The 20,242-nt window shown below is 38.6% G+C and overlaps 1 protein-coding gene across 1 annotated transcript in view; it reads left to right on the plus strand.

Annotated features, from left to right (window-relative positions):
- PLEKHH2 (pleckstrin homology, MyTH4 and FERM domain containing H2) overlaps positions 1 to 20,242 on the plus strand; it is a 111,127-nt gene that overhangs the window by 76,697 nt on the left and 14,188 nt on the right. Inside the window, exons 20-24 of the mRNA XM_066267027.1 lie at positions 711 to 890; positions 3,299 to 3,396; positions 12,806 to 12,983; positions 13,905 to 14,060; positions 16,872 to 16,969. Coding sequence (XP_066123124.1) covers positions 711 to 890; positions 3,299 to 3,396; positions 12,806 to 12,983; positions 13,905 to 14,060; positions 16,872 to 16,969 — 710 coding nt within the window. The remainder of the gene's footprint in view (positions 1 to 710; positions 891 to 3,298; positions 3,397 to 12,805; positions 12,984 to 13,904; positions 14,061 to 16,871; positions 16,970 to 20,242) is intronic.

Below are 20,242 nucleotides of genomic sequence, written 5' to 3' on the forward strand. Positions count from 1 at the left end.
CAATAATTAAAGTCAAACATTGACATTTATAAACACTTTAATGCTCCTTAATAGATGTTTATTTAATCAGATTTTAAATCCATTCATTAATTAAACATTTGCTCTGTCAGTCTATGTTATGTAAAGAGTAAAAAGATAAATAAGACAGTTTCTGCTTTTATGAAGTTTCTAGTCTGGTGGACAAGAGATCATTAATGTTTTGTATACCCTTAAAACGAATGCATATTCTGCCCTTGGATGCAGTGCTCTGGAAGTGTCAATTAGGTCAAGTTGGTTAATAGTGTTGTTCAAGTTTTCTAAATCCTTACTGATTTTCTGCCCACTTGTTCTCTCAATTATTGAGAGAAGAATATGGAAGTCTTAATTGTGCATTTGTCTGTTATTTCTTGCAGTCCTTTCGGTTTTTGCTTCATATATTTTATTAAGTACATAATCATTTAGGATTGTTATGTCCTTTTAGATGAACTGACCCCTTTACTATTATAAAGTGACTCTGTTTATCTCTGGCAGAATTCCTTGCTCTGAAATCCAGTTTGTTAGATATTAATGTAGCCACTCTGGATTTCTTTTGATTAGTGTTACCATAATATATATTTTCCATCCATTTGGAAAAAAATAAAACTATTGCTAAGAAGAGAATCAATATAATTCATGTAGAATAAATATCATTTCTCATCTTGAGTAAGTCTTTTCTTTTTTTCTTAATTCAGACCTGCCAGCTTTTTATAAATGCCGCAGTTGACTCCCCGGCAATTGATTACCATGTATCTCTAGCCCAGAGTGCTTTGCAGATCTGTCTGACACATCCTGAGCTACAGAATGAAATTTGCTGTCAGCTCATTAAACAAACAAGACGGAGACAACCACAGAACCAACCAGGCCCATTGCAGGTATATAGTGATACATATACATGCAATTTTAAATGATGCAGCTGTCTTGATTGTAAGAATGATGCATAATCAATGTAGACATTTGGAAAATACAAAAAGTGTGAAAAGGAAAAATAGATATTAATATTTTGATGTATATCCTTTCAGTTTATTTATTTATTTATGTTTCTGTAGAAATGTGTATGTGTACATACTCTCACTTTTATTTTTTATCTTTCTGTATTTTCCGAAGTTAGAAGTGGGAAGACAGTCAGACAGACCCCCACATGCGCCTGACCGGGATTCACCCAGCATGCCCACCAGGAGGTGATGCTCTCCAGTCTGGGGTGTTGCTCCATTGTGACCGGAGCCATTCTAGCACCTGAGGCGGAGGCCATGGAGCCATCCTTAGCACCCAGGCCAACTTTGCTCCAATGGAGCCTTGGCTGCGGGGGAAGAGAGAGATAGAGAGGAAGGAGAGGGGAAAGGGTGAAGAAGCAGACGGGCGCTTCTTCTGTATGCCCTAACTGGAAATTGAACCCGGGACTTCCACACACCAGGCCAACACTCTACCACTGAGCTAACCCACCAGGGTACTCTCACTTTTTTTTACAACACTAGAGTTACAATTTGTATAGTAATTTTTTAAAATATAGAACATAATCATTTCTCTTATAGTCTTCAACATTTTTCAAAACATTAATGATTGCATTAATATCAATTACGGTACATTTAGGTTTTTCCAGTTATTTTCATTATAATAAATACTGCAGCATACATCTTTGGGCCTAAATCTTGTATACAAGTCCAGTGAAGTTTATGGAATCCATCTCTAAAATTTTCCTATATCTTCAACATATTCAGTTTAATTCTTCTTTCAAATTCTTTTCAGGTAAAAAGTGGTATTCCACTATTGATTTATGATACATTTCTTTAATTTTTAGTGCAGCTGAGTACATTTTTCAGTTGGTCTTTAGTTATGTTTACTTTCCAATGAATACATGTTTTAATCTTTGCTTAGTGACTCTTGTTAGCCACAGGATGAAACGGAAATTTCTTACCCTAGCCAATAGGACTCTCAGGTGTGGATCCAGGTTTTGTATGACTTGAAGCTTATACAATTAATATTGTATACTCTTTTTTAAAAAGAGTGCAAAATATGTTACTTTTACACATTTTAAAAGAACATATGAACGTATAAACACAGTTGATAGGGCTCTTCCTAGGGCCTTGGATGGATGGAAGGGGCCAGTGCATGAGAAATTCTGAAGCTTAAGTTTCATTTGTATCAAGGACCCTTGGTAATCTGCCTCCAATGACCTCCCCTTTCTCTGCTTTTTATGCATCCTGCCTCCAGCATACAGAAAGGCATAAACACTCTCCATTCTTGAAACACACCCTGTCTTTGCATTATTTTCTACCTTGCATCTGGCACTACTCCTATTACTCAGATCCCCCTACTTTCTTCCCACCTGTGGACTTTACGTTCCAGCCCAAGCAACAGCTCTCCTGTGAATTCTTCCCTGACTCCCACAGCACTAGGAGACATTCCCTCCATTGGTTATACTTTAAAAAAAAAAATGATATAGTATTAACTATGTTATATTAATATACTGTTTTAAATATAATGTCTTCTCCTAGACCATAGGAAACTCAAAAAGAACAAGGACAGTGTTTTTATTTTCTCCTCCTCCATTTTAAAATAACATTTTAAAAAGTATTGAAGCTAGCCCTGGCCGGATATCTCAGTTGGTGAGCGTCATCCAGATATGCAGAGGTTGTCAGTTTGTTCCCTGGTCAGGGCACACACACAAACAGATCGATGTCTTTCCCCCCACACACATACTTCCTTTCTCTCCAAAATCAATAAATAAATTAAAATAAGGAAGATACAGAACAAAGGATAAGTCACATATAATCTTATCTAATTAATCTCTGTTAATATTTATATATATTTGCCCCATATTTATGTATGCCTACATGTAAGTATATGTTGGCAGAATGGCATTGTTTTGGGGTATATGATATTTTTACTATTTTTCTATCTGTCCTTCCTCAAAGCCATTACTTATATTTCAATGAATGGTAAATATATAAATGAACAAAAAAATGTGATATCAAAAAGGATTACCTTATCTACATGTCTTTTGATATCAGTTGTAGACAACTATATACATAAAGATGGATTATGGATCTGACCCAATGTGACTTTTTAAAAATATTTTTATGAGTTATAAATGTGCCAAGAAGATAATGTACATGTGGAAGAAGCAAATACATTTGGGGTTAAGAAAGGCTGCAAACTACTAAAATAAACAAAACCTTGAAAACCAAAAAAAAAAGGACTATCAACTTCTGTTAGTCAGGCTGGTTCTGACTTGGATCTCTGACTGCGCTGTATCTAACCGGTGCTGTTTCTTTTTGCCCAGGCCTGGCAGCTCTTGGCCCTCTGCGTTGGGCTCTTCCTTCCTCATCACCCCTTCCTGTGGCTTCTGAGGCTCCACCTAAAGAGGAATGCAGATTCCAGGTGTGCAGAAAGTCGACAATAAATCATAAGTATTTAATAATCTGCTGGGCACATTTGTAGAAGAATGTGTGAAACCAATGTTGGTACAGGAAACCTTTGGATATCGTTTATGCGGAGCTTGGGAAATATTTCCTTCCTTATGTTAAATCTCTTATGATCGATTGCAGTGAAAGCTTGAAGCTTGACAGAATATTTTTAAGTGAAAAGTCTGTGTGTATCTCAAGTATGAATGACTTAGCATTAGTTATTGTTACAACAGCAACTATTTTTGTTTCCTTAATTTCCCTATTACTATTTTTCTCCACATTGAATTCTTTTCCTGTGGAAAACTTCCCTGATGGTCTCCCCTCCTTTTATACTTGTGTGTATTTGAATTACTTCAGAATTTTTATTTCCTTGAAAAAAAGACATTTAAAATCCAACTGTCACAATGGCTTTCTACATTGGGACCCAGGGCACCCAGCCAAGGGTTAGCAGGGTCATTTTGTCAAAAGGTTGAGGTTAGGTTGCTAAAGTAGACTCTGGGACTAAGATAAACAAATAAAGAAACAATCACAATGAAACAAAAACAACTGTAAAGCAGTAGAAAAATATTCTCCAATTCAGAATATGTTTTGGGACTCTGTGATCAATGTCATGTGACTTTGGTTGCAATCACTGACAAATCACCCAAAGGGTGACATATTTTAAAATTATTATTAATTTTAACGGAGTGACATTGATAAATCAAGGTACATATGTTCAGAGAAAACATCTCCAGGTTATTTTGACATTTGATTATGTTGCATACCCATCACCCAAAGTCAAACTGTCTTCCATCACCTTCTATCTGGTTTTCTTTGTGCCTCTCCCTTCCCCACCCTCCTCCTCCCCCCCCCCATAACCACCACCCTCTTGTCCATGTCTCTGAGTCTCATTTTTATGTCCCACCTGTGTATGGAATCATATAGTTCTTAGTTTTTTCTGATTTACTTATTTCACTCAGTATAATGTAATCAAGGTCCATCCATGTTGTAAATGATCTGATGTCATCATTTTTTATGGCTGAGTAGTATTCCATAGTATATATACCAAAACTTTTTAATCCACTTGTCCACTGACGGACTCTTGGGCTGTTTCCAGATCTTCGCTATTGTGAATAATGCTGCCATAAACATGAGAGTGCATTTCTCCTTTTGAAACAGTGCTGTGGTGTTCTTGGGGTATATTCCTAAAAGTGGGATAGCTGGGTCAAAAGGCAGTTCCATTTTTAACTTTTTGAGGAACGTCCATACTGTTTTCCATAGTGGTTGCACCAGTCTGCAGTCCCACCAGCAGTGCAGGAGGGTTCCCTTTTCTCCACATCCTCACCAGCCCTTATTCTGTGTTGTTTTGTTGATGAGTGCCATTCTAACTGGTGTGAGGTGATATCTCATTGTGGTTTTAATTTGCATTTCCCTAATGATTAGTGATGTTGAGCATTTTTTCATATGCCTATTGGCCATCTGTATGTCCTCTTTGAAGTGTCTATTCATTTCTTTTCCCCATTTTTTGATTGGATTGTTTGTCTTCCTGGTGTTGAGTTTTACAAATTCTTTATAAATTTTGTTTATTAACCCCTTATCAGATGTATTGTCGAATATGTTCACCCATTGTGTAGTTTGTCTTTTATTCTGTGCTTATTATCTTTAGCAGTGCAAAAGCTTTTTAATTTAATATAGTCCCATTTGTTTATCCTGTCCTTCATTTCACTTGCCCGTGGAGATAAATCGGCAAATACTGTATATTGCTGCGGATAGAGGTCGGAGAGCTTACTGCTTATGTTTTCTTCTAAGTTGCTTATGGTTTCACGGCTTACATTTAAGTCTTTTATCCATTCTGAGTTTATTTTTGTGAATAGTGTAAGTTGGTGGTCCAGTTTTATTTCTTTGCAGGTAGATGTCCAATTTTCCCAACACCATTTGTTAAAGAGGCTGTCTTTATTCCATTGTATGCTCTTACCTCCTTTGTCAAATATCAGTTGTCCATAAAGGTATGGGTTTATTTCTGGGTTCTCTGTTATATTCCTTTGATCTATATGCCTGTTCTTATGCCAGTACCAGTCTGTTTTGAGTACAATGGCCTTGTAGTATCACTTGATATCAGAAAGTGTGATACCTCCCATACCTCCCACTTTATTCTTCCTTTTCAAAATTGCTGGGGCTATTGTTCTTTTTTGGTTCCATATAAATTTTTGGAATATGTGTTCTATATCTTTGAAGTATGTCATTGGTATTTTAATTGGTATTGCATTGAATTTATAAATTGCTTTGGGTAATGTAGACATTTTAATGATGTTTATTCTTCCTAACCATGAGCACAGTATATGCTTCCATCTGTTTGTATCTTCCTTGATTTCTTTTATTAATGTTTTATAATTTTTTGAATGTAAGTCTTTAATCTCCTTGGTTAAATCTACTCCTAGGTACTTTTTTTTTGGTTGCAGTAGTGAAGGGGATTGTTTCCTTAATTTCTCTTTCTGACAGTTCATTGTTGGTATATAAAAATGCCTCTGATTCTGAGTATTAATTTTATATCCTGCTACCTTGCTGAATTCATTTTTCAGATCCAATAGTTTTTTGACTGAGACTTTAGGGTTTTTTATATACAATATCATATCATCTGCAAATAATGATAGTTTTACTTCTTCTCTTCCAATTTGGATGCCTTTTATTTCTTCTTCTTGTCTGATTGCTGTGGCTAGGACTTCCAGAACTATGTTGAATAAGAGTGGTGAAAGGGGGCACCCCTGCCTTGTTCCTGATCTTAAGGGGATTGCTTTTAATTTTTGCCCATTGAGTATGATGTTGGCGGTGGGTTTGTCATAGATGGCCTTTATCATGTTGAGGTATGTTCCCTGTATTCCCACTTTGCTGAGAGTTTTGATCATGAATGGGTGCTGGATTGTATCAAATGCTTTTTCTGCATCTATTGAAATTATCATGTGGTTTTTCTCCTTCCTTTTGTTTATGTGATGAATCACATTGATTGATTTGCAAATATTTACCAGCCTTGCTTCCCCAGAATAAATCCCACTTGATCATGATGTATGTTTTTTTTCATATATTGCTGGATCTGGTTGGCTAATATTTTGTTGAGGATTTTAGCATCTAAATTCATCAGGGATTTTGGCCTATAATTTTCTTTTTTTGTGTTGTCTTTGCCTGGTTTTGGAATCAGGCTCCTTTGCTTGCCTCATAAAAGGAGCTTGGAAGTCTTCTTTCCTCTTGAATTTTTTGAAATAGCTTGAGAAGGATAGGAGTTAGTTCTTCTTTGAATATTTGGTAGAATTCACTTGTGAAGCCATCAGGCCAGAACTTTTCTTTGTTGGGAGTTTTTTGATAACTGTCTCGATCTCATTTGTTGTAATCAGTCTGTTTAGATTTTCTGATTTTTCCAGATTAATTTTTGTAAAATTTTATGTTTCAAGGAATTTGTCCATTTCATCTAGGTTGTCTAGTTTTTTGGCATACAGTTCTTCATAGTATTTTCTTACAATATTTTGTATTTCTGTTGTGTCAGTTGTTATTTCTCCACTCTCTTTTCTAATTTTATTTATTTGAGTCCTCTCTCTTTTTTTCTTGGTGAGTCTGGTTAAAGGTTCATCTATCTTGTTTACCTTTTCAAAGAACCAGCTCCTGGTTTCATTGATCCTCTGTATTGTTTCTTTAGCCTCTGTGTCATTTATTTCTGCTCTGATCTTTATTATTTCTTTCCTTCTACTACCTCTGGGCTTTACTTGCTGTTCTTTTTCTAGTTCTTTTAGATGCAGGGTTAAGTTGTTTATTTGAGCTTTTTCTAGCTTTTTAAAAAAATTTTAATGGGGTGACATTAATAAATCAGGGTACATATGTTCAAAGAAAACATCTCCAGGTCATCTTGTCATTTAATTATGTTGCATACCAGTCACCCAAAGTCAACTTGCCCTCCGTCACCTTCTATCTGGTTTTCTTTGTGCCTCTCTTCTTCCCCTTCTCCCTCCTTCTCCTCCCCGCCAGTAACCACTACACTCTTGTCCATGTCTCTTAGTCTCATTTTTATGTCCCACCTAAGTATGGAATCATGCAGTTCTTAGTTTTTTCTGATTTACTTATTTCACTCCATATAATGTTATCAAGATCCATTCATTTTGTTGTAAATGATCCGATGTCATCATTTCTTATGGCTGAGTAGTATTCTATAGTACATATGTACCACATCTTCTTTATCCAGTCATCTACTGAAGGGCTTTTTGGTTGTTTCCATGTCTTGGCCACTGTGAACAATGCTACTATGAACATGGGGCTGCATGTGTCTTTATGTACCAGTGTTTTTGAGTTATGTGGGTGTATTCCCAGTAGAGGGATTTCTGGGTCATATAGTAGTTCTATTTTCAATTTTTTGAGGACCCTCCATACTTTCTTCCATAGTGGTTGTACTACTTTGCATTCCCACCAACAGTGGATGAGGGTTCCTTTTTCTTCACAGCCTCTCCAACACTTATTACCTGTCTTGTTGATAATAGCTAATCTAACAGGTGTGAGGTGGTATTTCATTGTAGTTTTGATTTGCATTTCTCTAATAACTAATGAAGATGAGCATCTTTCCATATATCTGTTGGCCATTTGTATTTCTTCCTGGGAGAAGTTTCTGTTCATGTCCTCTTCCCATTTTTTTTATTGGATTGTTTGTTTGTTTGTTGTTGAGTTTTATGAGTTCTTTTTATATTTTGGATATTAGGCCCTTATCTGAGCTGTTGTTTGAAAATATCATCTCCCATTTAGTTTTTTCTAGCTTTTTAAGGTATGCCTGTAATGCTATGAACTTCTCTCTCAGGACTGCTTTTGCTATGTCCCATACATTTTAGTTGAAGTATGCTCATTATCATTCTTTTCTAAAAATTTTTTTATTTCTTCTTTTATCTCTTTGTTAACCTGTTTGTTATTTAATCACATGCTATTGAGTGTCAAGTGTTTGAGGATTTTTCAGTTTTTCTGTTGTGGTTGATTTTTAGTGTCGTGCCATTGTGATCAGAGAAAATGCTTGATATGATTTCAGTCTTCTTAAATTTGTTGAGACCGCCTTTATGCCCTAACATATCCAATTGATCTAGTGTGTCCTTTAAGTCTGCTGTTTCTTTGTTAATTTTCTTTCTTGAGGATCTATCTAGTGATGTTAGTGAGGTATTGAAATCCCCTACTATTATAGTATTGCTGTTGATCTAGCCCTTTATATCCATCAAAGTCTGCTTTATATATTTAGGTGCTCCTATATTAGGTGCGTAGTATTTATAATGGTTATATCTTCCTGTTGGATTGCTCCCTTATCATTATGTAGTGACCTTCTTTATCTCTTACTATAGCCTTTGTTCTAAAATCCATTTTGTCTGATATAAGTATTGCTACCCCAGCTTTTTTTTCATTTCCATCTGCATGAAATATTTTTTTCATCCTTTTACTTTCAGTCTATGTGCATCTTTTGTTTTAAGATGTGTCTCTTATAGACAGCATATGTATGGGTCTTGTTTTCTTATCCATGCAGCTACCCTATGTCTTTTGATTGGATCATTTATTTAATCCATTTACATTTAAGGTTATTATTGATATGTAGTTGTTTATTGCCATTTTATTCTTTAAAGTTGTATTCCTCTTTTGCTATATTCTTTTTCCCCTTTGATCTGTTTACAACAGGCCTCTTAGCATTTCTTGCAGCATTGGTTTGGTTGTAGTGAAATCTTTGAGTTTTTTTTTGTCAGGGAAGCTTTTTATTTCTCTTTCAATTTTAAATGATAGCCTTGCTGGATAAAGTAGTCTTGGTTGTAGGCTCTTGTTCTGCATTACTTTGTATATTTCTTGCCATGCCCTTCTGGCATTAAGTATTTCTGTTGAGAAGTCGGATGTCATCCTTATGGGGGCTCCTTTGTAGGTGATAGACTTTTTTTTTTCTCTAGCAGCTTTTAATATTTTCTCTTTATCTCTTAGCTTTGGTATTTTAATTATGATGTGTATTGGTGTAGATTTCTTTGGGTTTCTCTTTAATGGAGTTCTCTGTGCTTCTTGAACTTATTTTCTTTTTTTAAATTTTATTTTATTTTATTTATTGATTTTTAGAGAGAGGGGAGAGAAAGAGAGAGAGAGAGAGAAGGGGGAGGAGCAGGAAGCATCAACTCCCATATGTGCCTTGACCAGGCAAGCCCAAGGTTTCGAACCAGCAACCTCAGTGTTCCAGGTCTATGCTTTATCCCATTGCGCCACCACAGGTCAGGCTTGTGCTTCTTGAACCTGTGAGAGTTTTTCCTGCTTTAATTTAGGGAAGTTTTCAGCTATGATATGATTGAACAAAGTCTCTATCCCTTGTTCTTTCTCTTCTTCTTCAGGAACCTCTATGATGCAGATGTTATTTCTCTTCATGTTGTCACAGAGCTCTCTTAGAGTTTCCTCAGACTTTTTGAGTCTCTTTTCTTTTTTCTGCTCTGCTTCCATGCCTTCATTTATCTTGTCCTCTAACTCGCTGATTTGATCCTCAGCTTCATCCATTTTGCTTTTAATTCCTTCCATTGTGGTCTTCATTCCTGATATTGTATTTGTCATTTCTGACTGATTCTTTTTTATTATTTCAATATCCTTTTTTATATTTGCTATGTCTTTATTTAGGTGTTCATAATGACCATCTATTGTTGTTCTAAGATCTTTGAGCATCCTAACAATCGTTATTTTAAACTCTGCATCTGGTTATTTGGTTATATCTGACTCATTCAGGTCCTTTTCTGGGGATTTCTCTTCATTTGTGTTGCATTTCTCTGCTGTCCCATTTTGTCTGTGAATAAGAAGGTTTTGGCCACTGGAGTCCAATGGGTGTAGCCCCTGTGTTCCCTAGGTGTGGTCTGTCTGCAGGCCCACCACCCCCTCTGCTGCTGCTGCCTAGGGTGTTTGGGTATGGGCGTTGGTGGTGCCAGTCCACTGGGGCTGTCGCTGCGGTTTCTACCTCTCCTCAACAGGGAGGGGCTGTGATCACATGTCTGGGTGTACAAGCTTGGAGGCCTCGGCCTTCACCCTGCCCCTGCGGGTGGGGTTATGCATAGAGCCCACAAGCCTCCATACCAGTGGCAGGGGTGAGCACCTTTGCTCAGCTGCGGGTCTCCACCTGTTTCCGGGCTTTCCTCCAGCCCCCGCGGGAGGAGCCCGCTTGCCAGTCAGCTGCAAGCCTCAGCTCCGCAGGCCGAGCGGGGCTGTGCACCCAGGCTCAGTCGCGGGTCTCCACCTGCTCTGGGCTTTTGCCCCACCCCCGCAAGAGGAGCCCACTCTAGTTGGCTGCAAGGTTCGGCTCTGCCCAAAGGGTGACATTATAAAGTCTGCCTAGAAGACACTTGAGTACAAACATATTTAGAGGTGTTATCGTTCTGTTTTTATTAACAAAGTAAAAACTACTAAAAGAGTGAGGGTAAATAAAATCTATTCAGCTTTTACATGTCTACTCCAATGGCTTTATTTCATGCTTAACCTTTTTTAAGATGCTCATATTTTATAGGGTAAAGAGGAAAATATATTTTAGTTTGAAGATATTTTCTTACCTTGTTTAGCACTGAAACACTAACCTCCGGGTTCCTAAAACAACAACTCTGCTACATCATATGTTTCTTCAGTTATCCAATACTATTCTTTATATGATTATTTTATTTATATTTGTAAATATAATTACCATATATTGACTATATAATAACTAGTCATTTTAAATTCATTTTGTGAGTCTAATATGATAAAGATGAAGAATGCTTTGTGGGGAAGTTTCATTCAGTCAGAGGCAAAAGCAAAGAAACTAGAACTAATAAGAACTAATGTCATTGCCTGACCAGGCGGTGGTGCAGTGGATAGAGCATCAGACTGGGATGCGGAGGACTCAGGTTCGAGACCCCGAGGTCGCCAGCTTGAGTGCAGGCTCATCTGGCTTGAGCAAAAAGCTCACCAGCTTGGACTCAAGGTCGCTGGATCGAGCAAGGGGTTGCTCGGTCTGCTGAAGGCCTGTGGTCAAGACACATGTGAGAAAGCAATCAATGAACAACTAAGGTGTCGCAACGAAGAACTAATGATTAATGCTTCTCATCTCTCTCTGTTCCTGTCTGTCTGTCCCTATCTATCCCCCTCTCTGATTCTCTTTCTGTCTCTGTAAAAAAAGAAAAAAGAAAGAACTAATGTCATTGACTTAAGTAAATCAGGCAACATTGGTGTGTCCTCCATCCAAGGCACTGCCTGGACAGGGACAGAAAGGTAATAAAGCGTAGTCCTGGTGCTGCCATCACTAAGCAGATGCACATGTAAAGAGCCAAGAAAACAAGGTAAAGCCCTGAGGTGTGGATATCAAGAGTCCATTAGGGATAGGGCTCTGGCCAGGTAATGCAGTTGGTGAGAGCATAAACCTGATACACCAATGTTGCGGGTTGGTCCCCAGTCAGAGCACATACAAGAATCAACCAATGGATCCCTTATCTTTTAGAGATTTCTTTCATTTACATGGCCCGGAAGCAGTCACTGAGATAAAGATTTGAGTGGAAGTAGTTATTTGGGAGGCACAGTAAACACCAGTAGGGGGTCATATCATGGGCCGAATTGTGTTCCCTCATAAAAGAAAAAAAAAAGAGCTAGAATTTGAGAAAAGTTACAGAGGTTTAATATTATTATTAAAAAGAAAAATTGTACCTGACCTGAGGAGGCACAGTGGATCAAGTGTCAATCTGGAATGCTGAGGTCGCCAGTTCAAAACCCTGGGCTTGCCTGGTCAAGGCACATATGGGAGTTGATGCTTCCTGCTTCTCCCTCCTCTCTCTCTCCCCCCTCTCTAAAAGGAATAAATAAAATCTTTTAAAAAATAAAAATTGGCCCTGGCCGGTTGGCTCAGCGGTAGAGCGTCGGCCTGGAGTGCGGGGGACCCGGGTTCGACTCCCACCAGGGCACATAGGAGAAGCGCCCATTTGCTTCTCCACTCCCCCCCTCTATCCTCTCTGTCTCTCTCTTCCCCTCCCGCAGCCAAGGCTCCATTGGAACAAAGATGGCCCAGGCGCTGGGGATGGCTCCTTGGCCTCTGCCCCAAGCGCTAGAGTGGCTCTGGTCGCGGCAGAGCGATGCCCGGAGGGGCAGAGCATTGCCCCCTGGTGGGCAAAGCCTCGCCCCTGGTGGGCGTGCTGGGTGGATCCCGGTCGGGCGCATGCGGGAGTCTGTCTGACTGTCTCTCCCCGTTTCCAACTTCAGAAAAATACAATAAATAAATAAATAAATAAATAAATAAATAAAATTGCTGTCAGAATGATGATAATATATTATAATAATGTACACCAAGAAAAGCTTCCTTAATGATTTTATAAATATGTTTGTCTTAATTAAATTTATGCTTAGACTTTATCTTAAGTTTTGTGTTATAGGACAGAATTTGGAAAATATGCCATTTATTGCCAGCGATGTGTAGAAAGAACACAACAAAATGGAGATCGAGAAGCAAGACCCTCAAGAATGGAAATTCTTTCAACCCTTCTTCGAAACCCGTATCATCATTCTTTGCCCTTCAGTATCCCTGTGCACTTCATGAATGGGATATATCAGGTAGGTTAGACTTTCTTCACGTTTCATGAAGAAAACATGCTTAGCCTAGAGTCCTATGTGTAACCTCTGAGCAACAGAGAAATGAAACTGTCCGCCTACCTTTGTCAGCAGCTGGCATTGATAAACTCACTAATATATTAGATCTTGTGTCAAAACAGTTGAGTTTTGAAACAGCTTTACTAAAAAGAATTCATATTAAAAACAAATCTATACTGAACCAAATAAGGGAGGATTTTCCCTGCCATTACAGTTCTGATGGAGATAAACAAAAATACTTTGGTTGAGGTCACCAGTGCATCTACTAGGTGAGGAAATAATTACTAACATCGGGTGTGTACGCGTTCTGTCACTTGAAAGTCTCCCAATCTTGGAAATGATCTGGGAAACCTACGTGAGCTCTCTCAACTCTCAGATCTAGATGCTCGCTTATTAAGTGAAGCAAACATTTTCCAAAGCTAGCAATTAGTCTTTGTAGCCATAAGCCTTTTATCACAGAATCCAGATACTGAGCTGCATAGTAAAGAAACAAACATTAAATGCATGAAAGTCCACTTGTTTTTAAGTACAGTTCTTGTTTATTTTTTCATTTGCTTGAAGATTACATATTGTACTGTGTTCTTGGTTTGTTTTTAATGAGTAGGCATAATATCTCTGCAAAATATTTACAGCTGTCAAACAATCTGCCTATTTTGAATTCATATCAGTTGGCTGAAGCCAAGATTTCTGAATCCTTACAGCAAGTTAACTAAGACAACATTCATTTCCTCCAGTGGCACTTTGGGAGGAAAAAGTTTAAAGCACCCAGATAAATACATGTTAGCATTAATCATGCATCAAGTATGTCCCATTTCCCCCCTGAAATCTAAGTTTGAAATGTACATACTTTTTTATTCAGAAGATGACTTTGTTATTTCTGCTTAGGTGGTTGGATTTGATGCATCCACCACAGTGGAAGAATTTTTGAATACTTTGAACCAGGACACAGGAATGAGGAAGCCAACACAGTCTGGATTTGCATTGTTCACCGATGATCCTTCCGGGAGAGATTTAGAGCATTGTGTTCAAGGAAATATCAAGGTAAAACCAAGTCCTTCTAAGGAAGCAAACAGCAGAGAAGCTACTATTTGCTATTTACAGCAAGTTTAATTCAGGAGTCCTACAAAAATTTAAGCAGTCTAATATTCACAATAAAACAAAATTGCAAGCCTGACCAGGTGGTGGCGAAGTAGATGGAGCATCTGACTGGGATATAGAAGATCCAGGTTTGAAATCCCAAGGTCACTGGCTTCAGTGTGGGCTCATCTGGTTTGAGCAAGGCTCACCAGCTTGAGCTCAGGGTCGCTGGCTTGAGCAAGGGGTCACTCAGTCTGCTGTAGCCCCCCTAGTCATGGCACATATGAGAAAGCAATGAACAACTAAGATGCTGCAACGAAGAACTGATGCTTCTCATCTCTCTCCCTTCCTTTCTGCCTGTCCCTATTTGTCCCTCTCTCTGTCTCTATCACAAAAGAAAAAACAAATTGCAAGACTTCATTGAAGCTGTAGAATTCTTAATATACAATCTGCACACACATACAACACATACACACACTCCACATTAAAGAGAGGAAAAAGATAACACTGGAAATAAAACCCTAAATATTAGAGTAATATGGACAGAGGTATGGAAGCTCTGATAGAATTGCTTTCCATTTTATTCATTCCCTCAGCAATATTTATTGAACTATTTACTGTGTCCCAGGAGCTGGACTAGACCCTGTGCAGTATACACAGAAGTATCAGACATAGTCCCTGCCCACAGCAAATTTATAATTTGCTTGGGGAAGAGCAGTCTTACACACTGATAACTTGAAACTAGAATTGAGAGTGATCAATTTTTATTTTTTTTTTCTGAAGCTGGAAACGGGGAGAGACAGTCAGACAGACTCCCGCATGTGCCCGACTGGGATCCACCCGGCACGCCCACCAGGGGTGACGCTTTGCCCACCAGGGGGTGATGCTCTGCCCCTCCGGGGCGTCTCTCTGTTGTGACCAGAGCCACTCTAGCACCTGGGGCAGAGGCCAAGGAGCCATCCCCAGCGCCCAGGCTATCTTTGCTCCAATGGACCCTCGGCTGCAGGAGGGGAAGAGAGAGACAGAGAGGAAGGAGAGGGGGAGGGGTGGAGAAGCAGATGGGCACTTCTCCTGTGTGCCCTGGCCGGGAATTGAACCTGGGACTTCTGCACGCCAGGCCAATGCTCTACCACTGAGCCAACCAGCCAGGGCCGAGAGTGATCAATGTTTTAAGAGTGTTGTAAACATTCCACAGAGGGAGAAATTCAGCTCAGCATTGGAAATTAGAAGAAGATCCCAACTTGGCTTTGAGGGATGGGTAGAAAATGGACCTATGGAAATAAAGAAAGGATTCCAGACATGAAGAAAGTCATGAGCAAAGACGGAATTGGAAGATTTTTAAATGGTCTTTTCCAGCTCATAATAAAATAACTTCAATAAAGTCTCTAGTGATGACAACAATTAAAAATACAGCATTACTAGGGGGAGGGGAGAAAAAGGGTGTAAATAGGGACATGGGGGTAGGGGGTGAGGTTATTATATTCATTAGGACACTTAAATCCATGTTAACACAATAAATTAAAATTAATTTAAAAATTATATACTGAAAAGATAAAAAATACATAAATAAAAATAAATTCTAATTAAATTGAGGTAATAAATTGTCCAAAGGCAAAACATATATATATATTACATATATATATGTAATATATATATATAATTACAAATCCAGAAGGAACCTTAGAGAAATAAAAATTTACAAGTGAGGAAACTGAGGCCCAGAGCAGGAAATGATTTACCCCAAATCAAACAGCTGGAGCTGGGTTGGACCCTTCCTTACTCGATGTGGTCATTGATTGCTCTTGGGAATAAGTGCCTCGTCATGAGGCAGGGTAGTTCAGAGATACGGAGATGACAGAATTAGGGCAGATTAGGGTAAAAACTAGATTTCTAAGTAATAGCTGACAGGTTTAGAGCAAATGCAACATCAGTAACTCCCAAAGCCGAGCTCCACTTGCAGAACAACCTGTTGGGGCCTCCTGTTGAAGCTCATATTTAGTTCATTAGGGGTTTTGGTTAATAGATGTGGTTTTTCCCCACACTCTTCTACTGCATATTGAGAAATCCAGATAAATGAATGTCTTTTTTTTTTCCTCCTCAGCTCCAAGTGTATCCTGTTCTATTCAACAAATCAAAAAGTACATTTTTGAGACAGACATCCCTAGAACAAACACTATTGTTGCTACATTACTCAAGAAGATAAGTTAGCTTTTTTGGCTGACTTGAGCTGAGTAAATATCATTATCAGGGGCTTTGGTGAATAACTGCTTACCACATAGTTTTGAAATCTTTTATTTATTATTTCTGTAAATGATCACTTACATAAAGAAACATTATTTGGTCCCTGAAGAATTTTAGTTCTTTCTCAATCAAAGAATCTTAAGATTGTATTCCAGATTTCTTTGGTATGACTTCAGTTATTCCAATCTATAAACTCAGAAGGTAGAAAAGTTGCTTCTTCAGTGAGTAAATCATGAAAAAATTTCTGGAATCCTCTCATTTCCAGTTTCATGCAGTCCTTCATTAAGATTCCTTTTTTAGAAAAAAAATGCATTGCCACAGTCCAGAGTTAATATGTATCCGAGAGGATAAGTGGACCAAGGAGCAAGTTGTAATTAAATCCTAAACACAAGAGCTGCTCACAAGCTTGAAACAAAAAACTTCAGTTCATTTGGTTTGGTCACATTAATTGGAAGTTTTTTTTCGGTTTACTTGTCTTCAAAATATAGCAATTGGAAAAGTATTACAAATTTCTGTTTTTCACTTTCCTTCTAGATTTGTGACATTATTTCTAAGTGGGAACAGGCTTCCAAAGAACAGCAGCCTGGGAAATGGGAAGGTACGAGAACTGTTCGTCTCACTTATAAAAACAGGTGTGTAATACCATTGCCAGATGCCGGAGGAGGAATACACACTGATCTTTAAATCATGCACCTACAATTTAATTTCCTACTGGAGACTTAAAAGTTATATTTACTTGTATTTTTTTCTACAAATGATAACTCTACTGCAGGAAGAAACTGTCACATAAAATTTTATTCCTAGCCCTGGCCGGGTGGCTCAGCGGTAGAGCGTCGGCCTAGCATGCGGAGGACCCGGGTTCGATTCCCGGCCAGGGCACACAGGAGAAGCGCCCATTTGCTTCTCCACCCCTCCGCTGCGCTTTCCTCTCTGTCTCTCTCTTCCCCTCCCGCAGCCAAGGCTCCACTGGAGCAAAGATGGCCCGGGCGCTGGGGATGGCTCTGTGGCCTCTGCCTCAGGCGCTAGAGTGGCTCTGGTCGCAACATGGCGACGCCCAGGATGGGCAGAGCATCGCCCCCCTGGTGGGCAGAGCGTTGCCCCTGGTGGGCGTGCCGGGTGGATACTGGTGGGGCGCATGCGGGAGTCTGTCTGACTGTCTCTCCCTGTTTCCAGCTTCAGAAAAATGAAAAAAAAAAAATTTATTCCTGATTCTTGTCCCTTAATGTCATGAATAATTATATTTTATAAAAATATGCCTTTGGACAAAGATGAGAAGAAAACTACAGGAAAAAAATAGCTATTGTCTAAGCATGGGTGAATTTTTCACTTTCAAATTTTTCTTTAACACTATTATTACATTTTTCATCAAGACTAAGCACTACACATCTAAGTTACCCAAGCCTTTTTAAAGTGATATAGTCATAGTCATTCATTCTCATTCTTTCATAAATTTCTCTATCTCTTAGTATATATTAAGCTTAAACTATAAGCCAGGCATTTAGCTAGATGCTCTGGATAAAATAATAATAAAAACACACACAGTCCCTGATCTTTTGGAATTTACAGGCTGACGAGAAAGACAGTTGTTAGTCATACAATAACTCGAATGAATCTATAATTACACATTAAGTTCTTTGAAAGGGAAGAATGTGGTTCTGTGAGCATGTGACCAGAAGCCTGACCTAGACTGGAGCCATCGGGAGGCTCTGAGGAAATGATGCTCACGTCAAGGTCAGAAGAGGGCTGAGTGGGAGCATTAACGTGGGTAGAGAAGAATGTTCCAAAGTCTGTAGATGGAGGTTTCTTGGTGTTTCAGAAATTCTTAAAAAGCCCCCGTGGGCTACAACATATACCTTCACAATAGATACAGTTTTAATATATTTTGGCATAAGATTGGAAACTAGATTTCCTTCCTCTCTTTTTTTGATCCTTTCTTTTCTTCCATGTAGAAGGTAAGTACTTAATAAGTAGTGTTCACTGGCCCGACCATATTAACAATCTCAAAAAAAAGGTATTTTGCTGGGGTTTTCTTTAGCTCTTTTTTCCCATAAAATAAAGAATCTAAACTCTCACACCAAGGACCTGGTGGAATTAGCAGTGTAGAACTGACTTCTTTCCGAGGCCTTCTTTTGGAATGTAAGAAGTAAAGGCAGGAGCATCATATAAATTATGTACTTGCCTTTGATTCAGTTCAGGATTTTTTTTCTAATAACCTATCCCACAGAAATACCCACATAATTGGGCAAGAGTATTCAGTATTTCCAACACCTTCTTTATCATATTTTTTAGAATAATGAAACATAAGTGTGTTGTGGGAGGGGAAGGACTTACAGTATATCAGCTAATAGGGGCAGTGGAATGAATATGGTGAACTAGTATTTGGACTCCTTTCACACTGTCAGCTCCTGAAGGCCCACAGTTTGAACGGGCTTTTCTGACTCAGACAATGCTGGTTGTGAGCCATTGGAACTTTCCTATTCAGGGGGCTCATGAGCAAGAATTCTGAGTACATGACAAGGTGACTATTAAGCTTTGGTATCTAAGGTTTAAAAATCATAGTTTTCTAGAAATAAGCAAGATTACTTAGATAATGGAAATCTAATAGGCTGTACTCCTGGAGGACCTTGTTTCCACTGATGACAGCCTTTATGCGTGGCCCTTTGGTGACTGGAAGAGCAGAAGGCTGGAAGACGTGGAGCTTTCTATGATGGTTTTAGTTCTGGCATCGCTGGAACAGTGATTCTCAACGTGTGGGCCCTGAGCTGGCAGCTTCAGCATCACACGGACACACAATAGAAATACAAATTATCAAGACGCACTTCTAACTTAATGAGTCAGTCTCTGGAGTAGGACCCGGGAGTCTGTGTGTTAACAATTCTCCAGGTGACTCTTATGCAGGATGGGTTTTGAGAAGCACTGATCTAGAGGTCCTCAGTGCTGCCCGTGCCTCTTGAGCTTGCCTGGGAGAAGGGAGCCAGCTCCTAGACCTGGCCTGCTATGCATCTCTATGCAGAAGAGGTTTGGGAATTCTCATTTGGTTTTGTTGGCACTAAATGGAATTACTTTCATGTCTAAGACTATTTCTAATAATGCATACTTATTGAATGTTTATTTAATACATACTAATTCTGTATATGATGTCTACATTTGGAAACAAAATTATATTTGGTTGAAATGGAGAAACGTGATCTGAAAGACACAGATAAGAATAATGCTCCAGTGGCAAACACCACTAGAAAGGACAAAGAGAGTCATGAATATCACATAATAAAGATTGCCTTGTTAAAAACAAACAAACAAAAAAACTCATGACACTAACTTTGACATCAGAAAAAAAGCAACTTGAACAGAAGGTTTAATTTTTAACAGAAATCTGAAATGACTAGGTAGCCACAGCGATGGGAAAGGACTGTTTCTAAATATGGTCTTGCTTTGCATATGTGTATAAATAGCTTAGACAAGGAGCCCTAATTCTCAGTGACACAGTTAGGAAGGGAACTGGCTGTGACCTACTGTGCAGCCACAGGCTAACAGCACTGTAATAAAAACCAAAAGACCAGCTCTTTATCATAGAATTTTAATTTATATTTAGTAAGTTATAGAACTTTAATTATTTAGATTCAGGGGTTAAAAATCTAATGAATAAGTTTTAAACTTGTTCTCATAGATGACCACTTGTAAACTAATGTTTAAATTCTATGCATATTTAAGCTGCTTATTTAATTAGGTTTCTTACTGTGTATTTGACCTTGCAAAGGCAAGGCATGTTTTTAACAGAACAAAACTGGCAAGCATCCTTCCCTGAAGAGGACAACTCTTCCTCACCCCTGTTTGAAATAAAAGATCATTTTCTGTGGTCCTTTGACGTTACTGTTTTCTGGAGCATAGCTTAACATTCCCACCCC

This window comes from Saccopteryx bilineata, chromosome 3 (genome assembly GCF_036850765.1).
Source record: "Saccopteryx bilineata isolate mSacBil1 chromosome 3, mSacBil1_pri_phased_curated, whole genome shotgun sequence".
Taxonomy (NCBI): domain Eukaryota; kingdom Metazoa; phylum Chordata; class Mammalia; order Chiroptera; family Emballonuridae; genus Saccopteryx; species Saccopteryx bilineata.